This window comes from Artemia sp. Qi Xiang Cuo, chromosome 16 (genome assembly GCF_049724085.1).
Source record: "Artemia sp. Qi Xiang Cuo chromosome 16, ASM4972408v1, whole genome shotgun sequence".
NCBI lineage: Eukaryota > Metazoa > Arthropoda > Branchiopoda > Anostraca > Artemiidae > Artemia > Artemia sp. Qi Xiang Cuo.
This window is the reverse complement of record NC_142809.1, coordinates 41,437,083-41,454,936: the sequence shown is the minus strand read 5'-3', so window position 1 is coordinate 41,454,936 and position 17,854 is coordinate 41,437,083. Positions and strand designations below refer to the sequence as shown.

Sequence of the window (17,854 nt, the reverse complement as noted above, 5' to 3'; positions counted from 1 at the left end):
CAAAAGATTCCACTTTTATGGTGGAGATACATAAAATTCATTATCTTTTAAGCTATTCATCAAAAGCAACCAGGCAGAGAAAATCTGCCTGATTTTCAAAACGGGGGGAAACATCTTGAAAAGGTGAAAGATCTTAACGAGAAATTGTTTTTTTGTTTGCTTTTTTCCCCCAGGTGTGATAGTGTCAAACCAATGGTCCTAAAAAATATTGAGAGGGCTCATTTAAAGGCAAATTAAAGTTCTAGTGTCCTTTTTAAATATTCAAACGCCATAGAAAGTGGCATGTTCTCCTACTTTGTGGCACTGAACTATAATTTCGCCCCCAAGAAGTCCAAATTGCTACCTATTGAGAATTTTGAGATTGATAATTGATTTAAAATTGTCAGAATACTGTATGTTAACCTTCTCAGTTTCAGAAAAAGTAACTCCACACGGTGGCGCAGTCGTCGTTAAGAAAGTCACGGGTCAAATAGACCGAAACTCTAAAATGGAATTTTCCTACTATAAAATTTTTTTAAAGCAAGTAATACTGAAAAATGGCTTTTAATGTAAAAACTTTCTCCACATAAAAAGTTTTTAAAGATCAGGAAAGAGCTACAGTAACGCAAAGATAAGCACAAATAAGTTTAACTTGTTTTTCCAGCGTAAAACTACCACAAATTCATCATCAATAAGTAAACTCAACCCGAAAAGAACAAAAATTACAATAAATGACTAACTCTAACTTAAAAATCAGAAAAAAACACAAAGAGGAGTAAGGCTAATTTCCCACGTGCCATTTAAAGCGCAGTACCTAATTTGAACCTTACTGAAAAAATCCTTATTTCGAGCTGTGTGCTCTTATTTCTCATAAGAAAAAAGAAAAAAATCACCATCATAACCATGATCCCCAAAAAAAAACACAAATGATTATGAATCGACTATTTAATGAATACATTGGTATTCATTTCTGAAAGTCTTAATAATTTTTGATTTATTAAAGTCACAAAAGAGAAAAAGTTTAAAATATCTTGTGTTCTCATTAAAGTGCAAATTATGTTCTGGTCTTCAGAAGGCACGAGAGGCATCAGCCCTAATCCTCTATGTGGTAGTTTTGCTTGTTTTGAGTTTGACTTGGTTATTTATTATAATATATAATCTAATATTTACATAATTTATGACCACTGATATCTGTTTATTTGTGTACTTGTTTTTTGATGTTTTATTTTCCAAGGGTGATCGTATCGAACCAATGGTCCTAGAATATTGGGAAAAGAGTTATTTGAACGGAAACAAAGCATTCCTAATGCCCCCTTCAGTAACCAAAAACATTGTGCCACGCGATGGTTCCATTTCCTACCATTTTGTGGCACAAAATTACGATTTTGGCCCAAAGAGAACTAAGTTGCTATCATTTGGAAATTCTGAGACAGCCAATAGATTTAAAATTATTACGAAAATATTGAGCTTTCAAGTTGCAGAAGCAGTAGTGCCGCACGGTGTCACACATTGCAGACAAACAAAGAAACACTGCAGAAAACATTGCAGAATAATGTTTAAGGCATCTATTTTAAAACTTCATTTAAGTACACTGATTTTCTTCCCACTTCATAAATTTATTGGTAGGGGTTTGCAGCTGTTCATAAGCTATTATAAAGGAATGGTGGTGGGAAGTATTGTAGGCGGAAGGGAGAGGGAAAGAATCTTTAGATGTTTAATTTGTTTCCCAAATATCCTAAAATCTCATTGATCCTTCAGATAAACATTTAATGAGTTTTGGGTAATGGAGGTGGGTGGGCAAAAATTGATATTCTATCCCTCTTGGTTCCTGGTAATATATTTAGTCTACACCTCTATTATTGGTGTAATGGGGATGTAATAATGCCCTTCCCTTTGTGATGATCTTGTCTTATGTAGCATAAAATATTATCTTCCCAGGCCTACGGGCATGAAGGCGCAAAGGGTGAGGCAGGATATTATGATCCTCACCAGGAAAATCCTTGGAGATGGGGGCGGTTTGCATTTGCTACTATGAGCTTTGTTTTCAGCAATTTTAAATGCTAATATTTTTCTTTTCATACATATATATATATATATATATATATATATATATATATATATATATATATATATATATATATATATATATATATATATATATATATATATATATATATATATATATATATATATATATAATGTTTCAATTTATTTAAACATGTGTATACGATGTTTTTAAAAGAAAGAGAACCCTATTTTTGAGTTTGCGATGACTTCAGCAACGTACAAGATCAAAAGTCACGCAGAATTTCCATCCATCTAAACATAAATTATTAAGGACTTATTCAGCAAAACTACTGCTCATCGATAACTAGATATTTTAAAATTTGTCAGAAATTTAATTGCAATCCAATTTTTTAATTCTTAAGCAGAAAAAACTAAAAAAGTGGGATGTTACCAATCAATCCAGGATTGTCGATACATCAAATGGAACTTGAAGAAATTGAAGGCTTATAGGGTAGGTTTATACCCTACATCATATCTTGGTTAGCCATGTGCATAATGTGAAAAATGATAAAAAAATTGTATAAAATAGAACTTTCTCGACTAGAACTAAGGAACAGAATTAAAACCTAAAATGAAGAGGATATGACGGTTACTGCACCCCCCCTCCCCTTAACCCATCGTTCTTTGTGTTAAAGTTTGACATTTGGTCCCAATTATTTAAGAACGACTGTTGAAACACAAAAGCTGTTGAATTGCAATAGGAACCTCTTTTAAAGTACTAAGAAATGTTAGTGTAACAAGCAAGGAGTTAAGGAGGGGGAAACCATTTCATAAACGGAATAATTCCGTTCATTTTATGTTTTGATGCTGTTCATTACTTTCAGTTGTAAAAACTTGTGTTTTTTAATTTAATCCTTTTTGCAGCGGTAGCTAGCAACCTAGTCCCATAGTAAAAACCAAAGTAAACCATAACTCCTGAAACTATAGTCAGATCAAAAAAAGAAGTACACTATTAAAACCGCCTTGTCCAATACCTCTATATAGGAAAATAACTATCGCTTGGTTTGAATAACAAGGAAAATATATTGGTTTGAAAATAAAGAAAAGTGGCTGGAACCACGATATTCTGTATATAAGGCATCTATTTTTTTCTTTTTCGCCGTAGATAGCTGGGCATTGGAACATCATAGAGAGCTGTTTAATGGCTCATTTTAAAAGAAATTAATTGAGAGAGATTAAGCGAGATTGAGAGAAACTGACAGAGATTGAGCGAAATTGAACGAGATTGAGAGAAATTGAAAGAGATTGAGAGAGATACTGGACACAATACTACGTAGTGTTAATAACAACGGTTAATACAATTAATAAAACACCTTCAACCTTAAGTTTTGCAGTATATGAGCTATAGGAGTTAAGTTTTATTTTTTCATTTTCAACCTCTATTTTTTTCTCCTGAATAGGTGTGAAGAAAACATTTGTCTAGAACATAGTTTTCATAATACTTTTAAAACATTTATACTGAACTTGATTCCTACAATATCGAACCGTACACATGACAACGACGAACTTTTTCGTCCCAATAAACAATCCATGAACAACATGAAAATATTATTTACTCCTTGAATAAGCAATTTGGAGTCTTTCGGGGAAAAAAAAAATTAAGATAAAATCTATCAAGAATAATGGACTAATTTAAACTAAAATTTTTTTAATCAGGAGTCTTTCGGGAAATTAAAAAAATCAAGAAAAAAATGTATTAAGAATAATGGACTAATCTAAATTAAAATTTCCTTAATTGGAAGTCTTTTGGGAAATGAAAAAAAATCAAGAAGAAAAGATTGTCAGTCTTGGTTGAGAGTTCAGAGGAGACACTTCTCCTGTGATTTATTCATAATCTGGATACCTGTAATTTCGCAACCAAACTTGTGTACAAAAACGTGATTAGTTCACGTTTTTTTTATAAGACTTCTCTTGTGAATTATTTATAATCTGGATACGAGCAATTTTGAAACCTAACCTGTGAATACGACTTGGTCGCTGACTCAGACACAGACGCTGAAGATAGATGCCATCCAGACGAAACACCTCCGAAAAATCGAACGCTCCCGATGGCCTGACAGGGTACGAAATTCAGAAATCCTCAGGTCCTTCAAACTCCCACCCCTGTCCGAGCAGCTTGAGTCTCGCTCGCTGCGTTGGTATGGTCATCTGCTCCGTCTGCCTGCCCAAACACCCGCCCGGCTTATCTTCGATTTCGACACAGCTGCAAACGGCTGGAGGCGTCCTAGGGGAAGACCACGCACCAGATGGGCGGACGTCATCCGTGATCGGCTCGCCTCCAGAAACATCAACCCGGCTGAAGTGACAACCCTCGCCCTGAACCGACCACTCTGGAGAAGACTGACGGCGCTGACGACTGGTTCCCTCTACGCTGGCGACGCTGCCGAGCAAGAGCTTTAAGTAAGTAAGTAAGTAAAGTAACCTGTGAATAATTTCTGTCTTGGATAAGACTTGTGGATACTTTGACTTAAGGTGACCCATTAATCTATTTAACTTTGTTAAAATAGTGAATATTTAAATTTCTTGGCAACTGAATAGTAAACACTAAACCAGTTTACTGGTACTTTTCTCGTTACTGTTGATTAATTTGAATTTATTGAGAAACAATTTCAAATTAGTGTTGGAATTTGTGATTTTGAATAGCTCAAATGTTTCGAAAAAAGGAGCCTCCAAAACAACCTCCTGATAGGGATATGAGTAAGTCACCATTTCAACCATCTTCAAAAGCCCTTGCTCTAACCCCCCCCCCCTCCTACAACTGCGAATGTACCAGCGACCTCTCTGAAGAGTATTCTTACCCTAAACATGGATGCCACACAATGTCCATCACCCTCAACAACTGATACTGAAAAAGATGAAGAAGGCTTTAAGATAGTAAACTCGGCTACGTGTAGAAGACAGAGAACAAAAAGTCCACCAGATTCAGAAATAATACATCTAACCGATACCACGAACAACTTCAAGAAATCCAGCCGATTCCCCAGTAATTATTCAACTAGTTCCCCAATCTGATTATTGCTTGTTTACACACCGTGATCTACCAAAGTTGCGAGTTTCCCTCTTCAAGACCATTCGTTGCAACTTTAGTATGAATATAAATAGATCAGGACCACTAGATATCCTTTTGAACGATCCCACATCAATGAAAAGGTAATGGAGCTAAAACGTGTTAAAAATGTAGTTGTCACAGCCCGCATGTGGTCCCCAAGCCCGATAGAACCAAAGATTGTGCTCTGCAATGTCACCAAATCGTTCTAAACTCGGACCTGATGGAGGCATTGATGAACGAAAAAGGTGAATGCATTCCGGTCTTTAATTTCCATACCCTTGGTCGCGAAACTACTGAAACCACAAACTTTAAAACTGTGTTGTTTCAGTTTCAAGGACAATTTAATATTGACAAAGAATTCCTTTTTGGCCAGCAAAAACCTTTCAAGCCTTTCAAAGAAAAGCCATTACAATGTACAAAATGTCTAAGGCTTGGGCACTCAGATTAATACTGTAGAGAGGATTCTAACATTTTTAAGATTTGCCTAGGCAAGGACCATAATGAGTCAAACTGTCAATTTGACCCAATATGTACTAACTGTAAGGGCAAACACCAGTCCTTAGATAAAGGAAACTGTCCCAAATATAAACAAAGGGCAGAGATACTAAGAATAGCAAAAGAGCAACAACTTCCAATTCCTTTTGTAGCCATGCAAGTTCCAAGGACACCAAGAGTCCCCCAACAGGCCCCAGGCAACCAACAGCCCCTGAACCACCAACAGGCCCCAGGCAACCAGCAGCCCCCAGGACACCAAGAGTTCTCAATGCTTCTCCTAGTGTTGAAAATTTTCAGAATAATCTCATACGAGATAAAACTAATCCATGGTTCCCCTTGATATCAAGTGCCCCCAAAAAAAACCTGAAGAACCCCCTTTCGGAAAATCCTGCGCAAGGAAAGACATCAAGACCAACAAAGCTACCTGGAATTACTCCCCATAGATTTCACACAGTTTCTCCAAATGCTTTGGAAGATGAATCAAACGTGTACTTTAAATTAGCCGGCTTTACTGTTACCTCTATGCTCATCTCCCAATTAGAGTTACCCAATCAGTTAAAGTGTATTATTCTGAAGAATTTGGCACAAACCCACGTCGGCAAGACCATAGTTTCAGAAGTAAAAATTCAACGTAAGAGTGTATTAAGCCAACATTGTCTGATTAAGCCACAATAAGAATCGCTGACGAAAAATTAATGTGTGACTTTTCGTTTTTAACTAATTCATCCCTTTCTAATAACATCGCTTTTAATTATCCCGATATAGATGATAATCAGCATACCAACCCTATAAGCAGCCCCCTGGTACGTTAACAAATGCTAGCTGTAAATACCTTGATATTTTCAATTTTGCTACCAATGTGAAGCCAAAACTAGTAAATAATAATTCCCTTAATGTTCTTTGTTTCAACATCAGAAGCATTCGGGATAAGTGGCTCAAGTTTAAAAATTTAATTCCATTTAATGATGTTTGCCCTTTTGGTGTACTAGGATAATCAGATACATGACTATCTGATAATGATGACACTAGTGATTTTTTATTCCCTGGTTGCCAAATAATCCATATGCCCAGGAGATTGACAATGATTTCAGGGGGTATCTCACTTTACATCCGTTCAAATGTAAATATTACCAGGCTATCACAGTGCTAATCTATTTTCTCTACACAACTAAATCTCACATGCATTTCTTCAATAATTGTTAACATAGTTATCGGCCAAAATTCCTATATACTCTCCTTATTTTATAAACCTCCTCCATTTCCGACCTCATGTTTTTGTAATCTGTTTGATGATTTTTCTAATTTATTAACCTACCTCATAAAAAGGCAATAGTTCTTGGGGACTTTAATTGCAGCCTACTTAATGTTGGTAAAAATATTGAATCTGACACTTTTTTTTGAATCGGTAACCACGAGTAGTCTTCTACCCACAATTTTTTTCCCCAGTAGAGTCGATCCTGTGAGATCAACTTCAACATTAATTGACAACATTTTTGTATCTACTTCCCTGGAAAATGACCTGTCCTCAAATATGATATTTTCAGATCTGTCAGACCATTTTCCTATTTACTTGTCACTACCTTCGCAACCACTACCTCTACGCTCTAGAATTAATATCCCAACACTTACTCGAAATTACAGATCTGAAAATATAAACCATTTTGTCGATTGTCAAAGAACCACTGATTGGTCTGATTTTTTAAAGCCTCAAGAGGTAAATTCTTCCACAGATAACTTTGCGCAAAGGCTAAGTAAAATTATCTATTCAACTTTTCCTAATCGTCATCCTAGCCGGAAAAATATCCCTCTTTGCCCCTGGATGTCACATAGCCTAATTTTCTCCTCATATCGTAAAAACAAATTATAGAAGTTAGCCTGTAAGACCAGTAGTGATATTGACCTATCTAACTATAAAAATTATAAAAACTTATACACTAAACTCATCCGTGAAGCAAAGAAAAGTTATTATTATACAAAAATTCTCAATTGCAAAGGAAACCTGAAAAAGATTTGGTCCACCATTAATGATATACTTTCAAAAAATAGAAAATCCAAGTCTATACCTATTCGCCTTAAAGACACAAATGGTAGATTAATTGACCCCTTACATGCACCTGATGCATTTAATAATTATTTTTCTAATGTTCCTCATACTGATTCCCGCTCCTCCTCACAGGCTGTATTCCCTTGCTTCAATTTTAGATCCATGTTTTTTTTTGCCCAACTGATAGCAATGAGGTATTTCAAATCATCGGTTCTCTCCCTAATAGTTTTACTCCTGACTGTCTTGGATTAAGTAATAAGCTCTTGAAGACCATTTCTCCTTTTGTTTACGAGCCCATCAAGCATATTGCCAACCTATCTTTAACCCACGGAGTTTTCCCTGATTTACTAAAGTCAGCCATTGTTATTCCAGTTCTTAAAAAGGGTGATCCAACTGAGATAGGTAATTATCGTCCAATCTCAATTCTTCCTGTTATATCCAAAGTGCTCGAGAGAATCAACTTCAGACGTCTGTCTCCCTTTCTGTTTGACAGTCAGCACTCCGTATCCTTGATTTCTCCTCCCCAATATGGCTCTAGGCCGTAATTCTCAACTTCTCAAGCTCTAATTGACGCCACACAGTTCATACGCTCACAACTCGACCTTAAAAAAACTGTATTGGGCTTATTTTTGGATTTTTCTAAGGCCTTTGACATGGTCGATCATAGTATTTTAATAAGTAAATTAAATACTTATGGTATTCGTGGTGTTCCCCTCTCTTGGTTTGATTCTTATATTTCTGGAAGGGTACAGAGTGTGAGCCTGGGTGAAGTATCCTCTCAGCCCTTACGTGTTCGGAGGGGTGTCCCGCAAGGCTCCGTTCTAGGCCCTATTTTATTTCTCCTATATATCAATGATCTTGTTATGGACCTGGCCCCTTCAGTGCATCCTGTAGTTTTTGCTGATGATGTCAACTTCTTCATCGCTGGCATCAATCTACCATTGGCAATAACGTCTGCACAACTCCTTCTGAGACGAGTCTAGGCATGGTGCCTTATAAATAACCGTACCATTAATAGCAAAAAAAGTCAAATAGTATTATTCAGAACCCCCTACAAAAAGAATATTATTCAACCTGCTCTTGGTCTCAAGTACTCCTCCAACATCCTCCCACAAGTGGAGGTTGCCAAGTTTCTTGGTGTATTTATTGACTCATGCTTGTCATTCTCTAATCATATTTCTTACATAACAGCAATAATTTTGAGACAAGTAGCTATGATTAACCGTGTAAATTATTTTCTTCCTCCTGACATCCTAGTTACCCTCTATTACTCCTTTATTTTTCCTTACTTTTCTTATTGCGGATCAGTTTGGGGATATACAGACCGGTCCTTCACTAAAAAACTCAAATTTTCCCAAAAACGTGCCATTACAGCAGTTTTTCGCCTTCCCCGTCTATATCCAACTCGTGATTTATATTCAGATTTCGGAATAGCTCTACTTGATCATATCATACAAAAACTAAACTTATTGCTTGCTTACTCTGCTTTCCACAATAATCTTCCACCTCAACTACTAACCTATTATAATATTAATAATTCGGAAGCCCACTAGTCCAGGACTTTTAGGGTTTGACCCGGAAAAAATTGCAATATAAACGAAAATGATACCAAAATGATCAAAAAAAAAATTTTTACAACATACTAAAAGTCCCCATAAATCCGAGTGGGGCGAGTACCCGAAAAACAGGGGAAAAAGGGGAAATGCGGGGGAAATTGGGAAAAATGCTGAACATGCCCAGAAAATAGTTCAAAGTGAGTTTTCTAGGGCTTTCCCATACTCTGATCACGAAACTGACATCTAAAATTCAGTATACAATAAAAGTACTCCGGAACCTGGGGGGAACAGGGGGAAGAGGGGAAAAAATTTAAAAATACAGGGTAGGGGTAGAAAGCACTTTGAAATATGTTTTCTGGGGTCTTTCTATCTGCTGATCCCGAAACTGACATCTAAAATGAAATAAAGAACATGAGCCCCACCATAATGGGGGAAAAGGGGGAAAGAGGGGAAGAAAAGGGACAATTGAAGTCAGGGGTAGAAAACAGTTTGAAATGTGTTTTCTGGGGTTTTCCTATCTGCTGATCACGAAACTGACACCTAACATGAAGGAAAGAAAACGAGAACCATGAAAACCGAACAAAACTGGAGGAAATAACGGAAAACGGGAAGGGAAGTCTGACTCCTGAGCCAGCTGCTAATGGCTAATAATTAGGCCTATGGACAAAATAATTCGCTTAAGTATCAAACTTTTACTTTCTTGAATCACAGACATTTCTTACAACCATTTGAATTACTAAACATAAAGAAAACAACCGCTTGGCAGTCATCACAGTATAAAACTTCAGCTATTATAGGTAAAATTTGTACTTTCGAAGGCAATATCGTTGAATAAAAAACTAAAAAAAGAACTTCAGTAACTATAGGTAAAATCTGCACTTTCTAAGGCAGTAGAGTTGACTTGAAAAACACAGCATTGATGTCACTATTCGAGCTCCTCGTCTTCGACAATCTCGTTGTCCCTGTTCAAACAGGCTATACCCTGACATTCTCCGTACGCGAACGTACACGCTAATCCATTTTTCTTGCAGCTGCATCGCGAGTTCTCGCAGCCTGTCTTACAGTTGCATCTCACGACACTCGAAAGAGTCTGAGGTGCGGTCAACAAATTGGTCATCACAGGTGAATATTTATGGTCTCTGAAGAGCCAAACCTAATCAGCCGGGCCTATGTCAGCTGGGTCCCCTTTCAACAGGGATACCTGGAGGTGTAGTCACTGCGAGTGAACTGAAAGTGCAGTTTTAGCTGGTAGAAGCCTTTAAGGCTTAACAAACGCCGTAGCATTTGACAAAGAAACTTTTTCCAAGAAAATTCGATGTCGCAGCTTAGTGAGATCTTCGTTTGGTCGTGCTTTATACAAGCTGAGGAGAAGATATTCACCCGCTTTCAGAATTTCATCTTTAGACGATGATTCATCCAGAAACACTTCGCATTTTTTTCTGAACACTTCGCTCTTCTTCAAAAGAAGTAGCACAGCTTGCTTTCCAAGACCGAAAACTCGTGAGGTCGTGTCACATCCCAAGAGTGCGTGCCCTACCAGAAGTAGCCTGGATACTTCTCCCATTTTTTTTTTAACTTCGTTGAGGCACCAGAACCGTGTTATCGCTTCTTTTGCGTTCGTTGATGATTCGAAGTAAAGTGTTTTTGCATTAGGCGGGAGGTGATACAAGAGTAGAATCAGAAGGTCAGTGTCGTTGCCAAGAACTATTGTTTCAGAGTTTTCTGTTTTCGTTACAGCAGTCTTCAGGATTAGATAGTCAGCATCGTCCTTCGCATGGACGAATTCAAATCCTTTGGCTCTGAGTTTTTCCCCAATGTAGCTTATAATTCGCTTTTTGTTCTGAGAGTTGCTCAAAAACTCTTCCTTCTTTTTCTAGAGCTTCATCCCTAAACTGGAATCGATCACTTGATGCTGGCTTCCCTTACACCGTCGGTTGTGAGTAGCATCTTTCGTGGTTGGACCAGCGCTGTATCCATCGAAGACAACAGTAGGGGAGGTACAGCGTCGAGTAACGAAACTAACATAGCTGTCACATATTGAATAATAAGTATCACCAATCTTCCAAGGTACTTGCTGAAACAGCCAACCTCCGTCAACTACAGTGACACGATCTGACACTGGCAGGTGGTGAATCGAGTCCGTTTTCGCTTCTTTCCATATTGCTTTTGCTAGTGCAGGTATTTCTGGCTGACGCATTATGCCAGAATTCTCAAACAAAGCGGGCGGATAACTGCACTGTTCGTAACGTAGAGTTTCTGCCATGTCATTTTCAGATGCATGGGCAGCCGTCGAAAGACGTTGAAAAAGCAGTGCAAGGTCAATATGCAAAATCTCGCTATCTATCCGAATGGTCCCGTACGATACCAGTGTAATGACTTTGTCTTTCTTCCTGAATGAAAAACTTTCGAGAGAGTGGCCATCCATGTACTGGAGCATCAGCTCACCTACAGCTTTAGAATCCTCTGCATTGACGCCTTTTTGGGCAATCAGCCCGGAACCTACACTTCTAAGCTCTGTGGAACTAGTGAAAGGATAGTTCTCTAGAAGGAATTCAAGAAACGTCAGTAGATCCTTAGTATCTCTCTTTATTCGTGCTGCGGTTGCAGTAACGTGCTGTTCACTAGAACTGTACTCTAGGCCCGTCAGTTTCTGCATTAGATCATTCACTGAAGCGAGCACTGGTATAGACATTGTCCATATGTTTCTCTGAAACTCAGTCATCCCTTTTCCTCTTGTCAGCCCTCCATCTGTTTTTAGGCTCTTCATCAGCACTGTCTCGATAACGATGTCTGGAGCCAATCCAGCCCTATAACCATCACTTCGTCGGGCAATAAACTTGCCGCTTGCAACTCTTACTGAATGTCGAAATAGAACAGGATTATGTTGACGAACCCACGCGCTTGTTGATAACGGCGAGGAATACGGAATAAAGTAATTTCAGTATCTTTCCGTATTTCTTTCTCGAGTTTGTTTTGCCTTTTCCGAACCTATGGGGTAGCCGAACCTCTATAGACCTCCTGTATTAACATTTGTAAACATTTCCACATGCTTTCTACCCCCTCCCCTGTATATTTCCCTTTTTCCCCTCCCTCCCCCCCTCCATTTCCCCGTTTTATGTTAATCAATTTTTTTATATCATTTTAATTCTCAATTTCGTAATCATCAGATAGGAATACCCCAGAAAATATCTTTCAAACCGCTTTCTACCCCTACCCTGTATTCTTCTCTTTTCTCCCCTCTTTCCCCCGTTCCCCCATTGTCCGTAGTACTCTTTTTCTATAATGAATTTTAGATGTCAATTTTAGATGTCAATAATCAGCGTATGTGAAAACCTCAGAAAACTCACTTTAAACTATTTTCTGGGCATGTTTGGCATTTTTCCCATTTTCCCTCACATTTCTCCCTTTTCCCCTGTTTTTCGGGTACTCACCCAACTCGGATTTATGGGGACTTTTAGTATGTTGTACGGAATTTTTTTATGATCATTTTGGTACCATTTTCGTTTATATTGCAATTTTGTCCGGCTTCGACACTTTTTTGAGCTAAAAGTCCTGGACTACACTGTCTCCGTTCATCCAATAGAGCCTTTAAAATTCCTAAATGCGTTTCAAGTGCTGCCCAGCAATCTCCCATTTACAAATCTATTATCCAATGAAACAAAATCCCCTCCAGTGTTGAACTTACCACAAGTTTTTTCATGTTATATAAAAATGTAACAAAACTTGGTTACATTTGTTACATTCTTCTATTATTTTTTTTTCTCAGTGTTACTATAATTTTTTTTTCTTTTTTTGGTCCTGAACAAGTTATCTTCTAGGATCTTTATTGTTATTGATGTTTGTGTTATGTTTTTATTCAAATAAAATTGAATTGAATTGAATAAAGATAATGAGAATAAGAGACGCCTTTTGAGTTTAATTTTTTTTAGCGCCAGAACACTTCAACCCCACAATCCACAATTTTTTTTTTTGTCAGAAATTAGTACTATAGTTGTAATACTACACTTGTGTCGGTATTGGAAGCGCTATATTAACATTGAAAGTGAAAAATGGAAACTAGATAAAAGATATGCTGTACTAAATATGAAAGTCCCAAATGCTAATGCTTTACAATACCATACACACGTATTACCTTTAGCGCTCAAAACTCAAAACGGCGCTTTTCATCTGTGTTGTCATGAAAATGTAACCACCCGTCGAAGGTTCTCAGATTAGGCCACCTCATCCTATCTAAACACCTTGGAGGACTCTGAAATGCACAAAACTGATTCCTATGAGTGAGGTTACCTATATTTCTCATACACGATCAATGGTTAATATACATATTTATTATGAAGCTTCCTCTACCTAAGTTGATTCACTTGATGTTTGACAAATTTATGTCCAGTGATGTATAATTGGGCATCAGTTGTTATAAAGAAGGGACAATGGCTCTTCATGTAGCTGGGGAGTGGAGGGTTTGGCTACCAGAAAACTCAAAGAGTGCACTGTAATGCCTAAATTGCCTAACTCTACATTAATCTTCAGATAAATATAGAAAAGGTCTGGGGGATAATACTAGGATAACACTCGGAGGATAAAACTAGGATAATATCCATCATTTGAAAAAAGCCTGAAAAGCGGTACCGCGCAAAGACAGCTCCCTCCTTTGAAAAATCCTTTTTCCTGCTAACATACAAGATCTCATTCCCATCTTTATTGAGCAAAAGAAGAAGAGGAGGAGAGGGAGGGCAATTCTTGAGCAATGCCGGAAAATTTAACTGGAGGGGGAGTCAAGCGGCACCAAACACTTTATTTTATCAACCTTTAAATGGAAATATCCGGTTTTATGTTAATTTTTTATTTTATTTTAGAAAGTTTATATTAAGAGCTTTAAGTAAGGGGTGACTCGTGTTAATAGTGGTCAAACTAAAAAAAAAGAATTTCGGCAACATATGCTTAAATGCTTTAAGGATTTTATTATGATGATTCTAAATATACAAAACAAAAAATATAACAATAAAAATAGATAAACTTAAATAATTTTATTCTTGTGATGTTTCCAAATGTACAAAACTTATTAATTTTAAGTCACCCACTGAAAACTGAGAGCCTGAGAAAATATACCCAATTTTGAATAAAAGGTGAAAGCAATCCAAGCGTGGCTTTGATGAATTCTGCTCCATCGAATTTTCCGTATAAGAAATTGTTTCGACAAGAATAGTCAGGGATTCCTTTTTTTTTTTAACAATTATTATTATTATTTCTGATAATTTTTCTTTAGGGGTTATTGCATAGAACCAATGGTTCTAGAAGATCAAATGAAAACTTGTTAGAAAGAAAAGTGAATGATCTGCTGACTTTTTCAATTGCCAGAAAAGATTGTGCCGACACAAAATAGCAGTTTCTGCCATTTCACGGCATAAAAACAAAATCTTAGCCCAAAGACTGCCAAAAAACCATCAATTAAAAATTCTAAGACAGCCAATCTATTTGAAATTATTTAAATTCTATGTATTTTGACATGAATTCATAGAATTTTAGAGACATGAATACCTCACGCTTGCTCATTCGCAGCACAAATTGATCATTAATCCCTCTCGATCCTCGCAAATTTTTCTTGTCTTGCCTTTAATAATGGTGCTGGTGAGGATGGCACCCCTTCTGTTACGACAATCTTTTTAAATATAGCATGAAAAATTACATACACAGGCCTTACAGAACAGAGGTTAAAAAATGGGACGGAACATCATGAGCATCACCAGAACATTTCTTGAGGTTGGATGGGGAGTGGCTGGCAAGTGTTACCAGGAGCTTTGTTTTCATAAAGTTGAAATGGTAATATGTTTTATGTCCTATTTATAACAATGTATATTTTTTTGTTTCTCGAGAGTGGCAACTCCTACTGACGTCCATGGGGAACATGCCTATAAAAAACTCGTCTTTTAACTGTGGAAATGACTATAAAGAATTTTTGACTTTCCAACGCTTGCTCTGCTAATGAATTTTTGAGGCTGAAATTTTTCATGGATGAATCTCACTATCGAAGGATTTTTTTTTACAAATGTTAAACTTGTGTGATAAAGAGTTGGATGAGGGAATAGTAGACCCTCTTTACATTTAAAAAATCCATGGGTCAAACAGCTCAAGGCAACAAGCTGTAGGTACAGAGCAACCCTTGCCAACTGGAATTGGAACTACGTGTTGTCAAATGAATTTCCAAAAACACATGTGATAAATGAACTCCTTCTATCGAAGCATTCTGTACAAAAGTTAAAATTTGAATTAAAAGAGTCGGTTGTAAGGGTGTTCCTTTTCGCAATTAGGGTAAGCTTGAGTATACTATGAAAAATGGACAGACACTAAATATAAAGAAAAATTTCTCAAATGAAGGAAAAGAGAGACATGAAAACCAAGACGAACAGAAGTTATTCCATATATCAGGTGTGCTGCTCTCTCTCTCTTCAACCCCTTGCTCTTTACGCTAATTTTATTATGGTGCTTTAAGACACATATTTTTCAAATTCAAAGGCCCTTGAGTTTGGGAAGGCATTATTATAAAACTGGGACAAAAAGTCGTACTTTGGTTCCAAAAAGGCGCTGATGAGGGGCAGCCTCCCTGATATGTGTAATTATTTTTGTTCGTTTTAAATTTTGATTTGCCTCTTTAGTTTCATTAAAGAAAACTTAGACAAGACAAGGCAAGGCATTATCCAGAATAAGCTCAAATAATCAAAGAGGATATACCTTATGCCAACTTAAATAGTCACGAAAAGGAACCGATAGTGGATAAGAAAACACTACCATTTATCGCTTCACAGCTTTAGGTTAAACAGATGATAAAGCTCAAACGTCTGACAAAGATACCGTTGGGCCTTGTACCCCATTAAGTAGGCCTAATAAACCTTATGTAGGTATTACATATTCTAAAATTAAATTGAATTAAACTTTTCTTTCTTCTTTAAAGAATAAAAAACAAAAACAAGACACATTGTTTCTTCTTAATGATAACCAAATTGACTGAAAATGGGGACTCACCGATAACGGATTTCTTAAGGTTAGGCCAGTTTGAAAAATTATCTCCTAGCCAGTGAGCAACCCATTTTCCAGAGCCAATGAAAGTACTGCGAGACAAAGCAAAACCTCGTTTTCCTGTTGCTTGTTGGACAGCTCTATAAATAAATTTTTAAAAGTGAATAAAAATATTACAAATTAAATTATCCTTATTTTCACTTATGTTTAACTCAAGCAAATTTAAATTATGAAAATATGTAATTGAATAAATTGGCAGAACTAGTAAATTTAATTTGGACAAGCTTTAATTTGTTACCTAAAAGCTGATTTCACTTTAGCTTAATTATCGCTAAGTAATTTAGGCAATTTAGCAATGTAGCCCCAATTTATTTTACACAAACTTTAATTCAGTCCGATCAATATCAGTGAGAAAGATTTATTTACCTTTTGAAAGTGGCTGTTATTCCTCAGGATTTGGATACTGAAATTACCTTAATTTGTATTACCTTATTTTTCGATAACTAAGCCTTAATAGGACTTACGCAATAGTTGGCTCCGACTGATACCAGCCATATAAGCTATGAGCATCGTAGTGGAGACCTGCATATTGGACATGATCAGGGCAGACTGTTTTATCATCAAGCGTAGATCCATAAGTGCCTGAAAAATTTTAATATTTTTTTAACTTATTGAATTATATTTCTTTTAAGTGAGTATGTTGCTAATTTAAAAAAAATTAGCTATTTAAATTTCAATATATATGATCTCTAAGTAAATGAAAGACGGTTGTGATTAAAGTTTACTCAGTAAATGGACCCAGAGATCAAAATGCAGGACACTGGTTTCATGATTTTTGATTTCCATATAATAACGATAGTAAAATATTCATATTTGACAACATTAACATGAAATCTTCAACCATTTATCTCAGGAGGAAACTCAGGTTTTTTCTTTAGAAGAAGCATTACTTTAGTTTTTTCGCCAAATAATTAAAAAAATCTTTTTCCACGAAAGAAATTTTTCAGCGACAAATGAAGAGCTATATTAGACCAAAGATGAGCAGAACTAAATTCAGATAAAATTTCAAGTGTAAAACTATCATAAATCAATATCAGTAAGTAAGCGAAACCAAAATCGAACAGAAACTGCAATAAATAGCTAAATCAAACTTAAAACGAGCGGAAACTACCTAAAAAAGGAGTAGGGCTAACGCCCCCTGTGCCTGCTATAGACCAGGACGTAATTTGTACTTTACTGAAACCAATTTTTTTTCGAGCAGCGTGTTTTTATTTCTCATGACATCAAAAGCAAAAAAACATCACCATAATAACGAAGGTTAGAGAAAAGAACAAATTGATGTGGATTGTAAGTTTAACATATACTGATATCTGATCCTGGTGGTTTCAACAATTTTGGATTTATTGAAGATAGAAAAGAGAAAAACTTTAAATGTATTTTTTTTTTTAGTAGTAGTAGTAGTAGTTGAAGTAGCATCATCAGTGTGATGAAAGCGCAAGGCTCTCTGATATATTAAATTTGAGAGTATAGTTTTCATAAGGATCACTCACTCTTTTGGGGATGTTTTGCCTCTGGTTCAAAAATCAGGAAGATTTTCTCATATTTGTTGGTTTCGGTAAGTAATTTCAAATTGAATTTTACATAATAATTCAC

The 17,854-nt window shown here is 36.4% G+C and overlaps 1 protein-coding gene across 1 annotated transcript in view; it reads right to left on the bottom strand.

Annotated features, from left to right (window-relative positions):
* Positions 1-5,058: 5,058 nt before the first annotated feature.
* Positions 5,059-17,854, bottom strand: part of LOC148942912 (sucrase-isomaltase, intestinal-like) — a 157,954-nt gene continuing 145,158 nt past the window's right edge. Inside the window, exons 12-15 of the mRNA XM_089102393.1 lie at positions 16,726-16,843; positions 16,208-16,341; positions 11,556-12,046; positions 5,059-5,205 (exon numbers count right to left, since the gene is read on the bottom strand). Coding sequence (XP_088958519.1) covers positions 5,059-5,205; positions 11,556-12,046; positions 16,208-16,341; positions 16,726-16,843 — 890 coding nt within the window. The remainder of the gene's footprint in view (positions 5,206-11,555; positions 12,047-16,207; positions 16,342-16,725; positions 16,844-17,854) is intronic.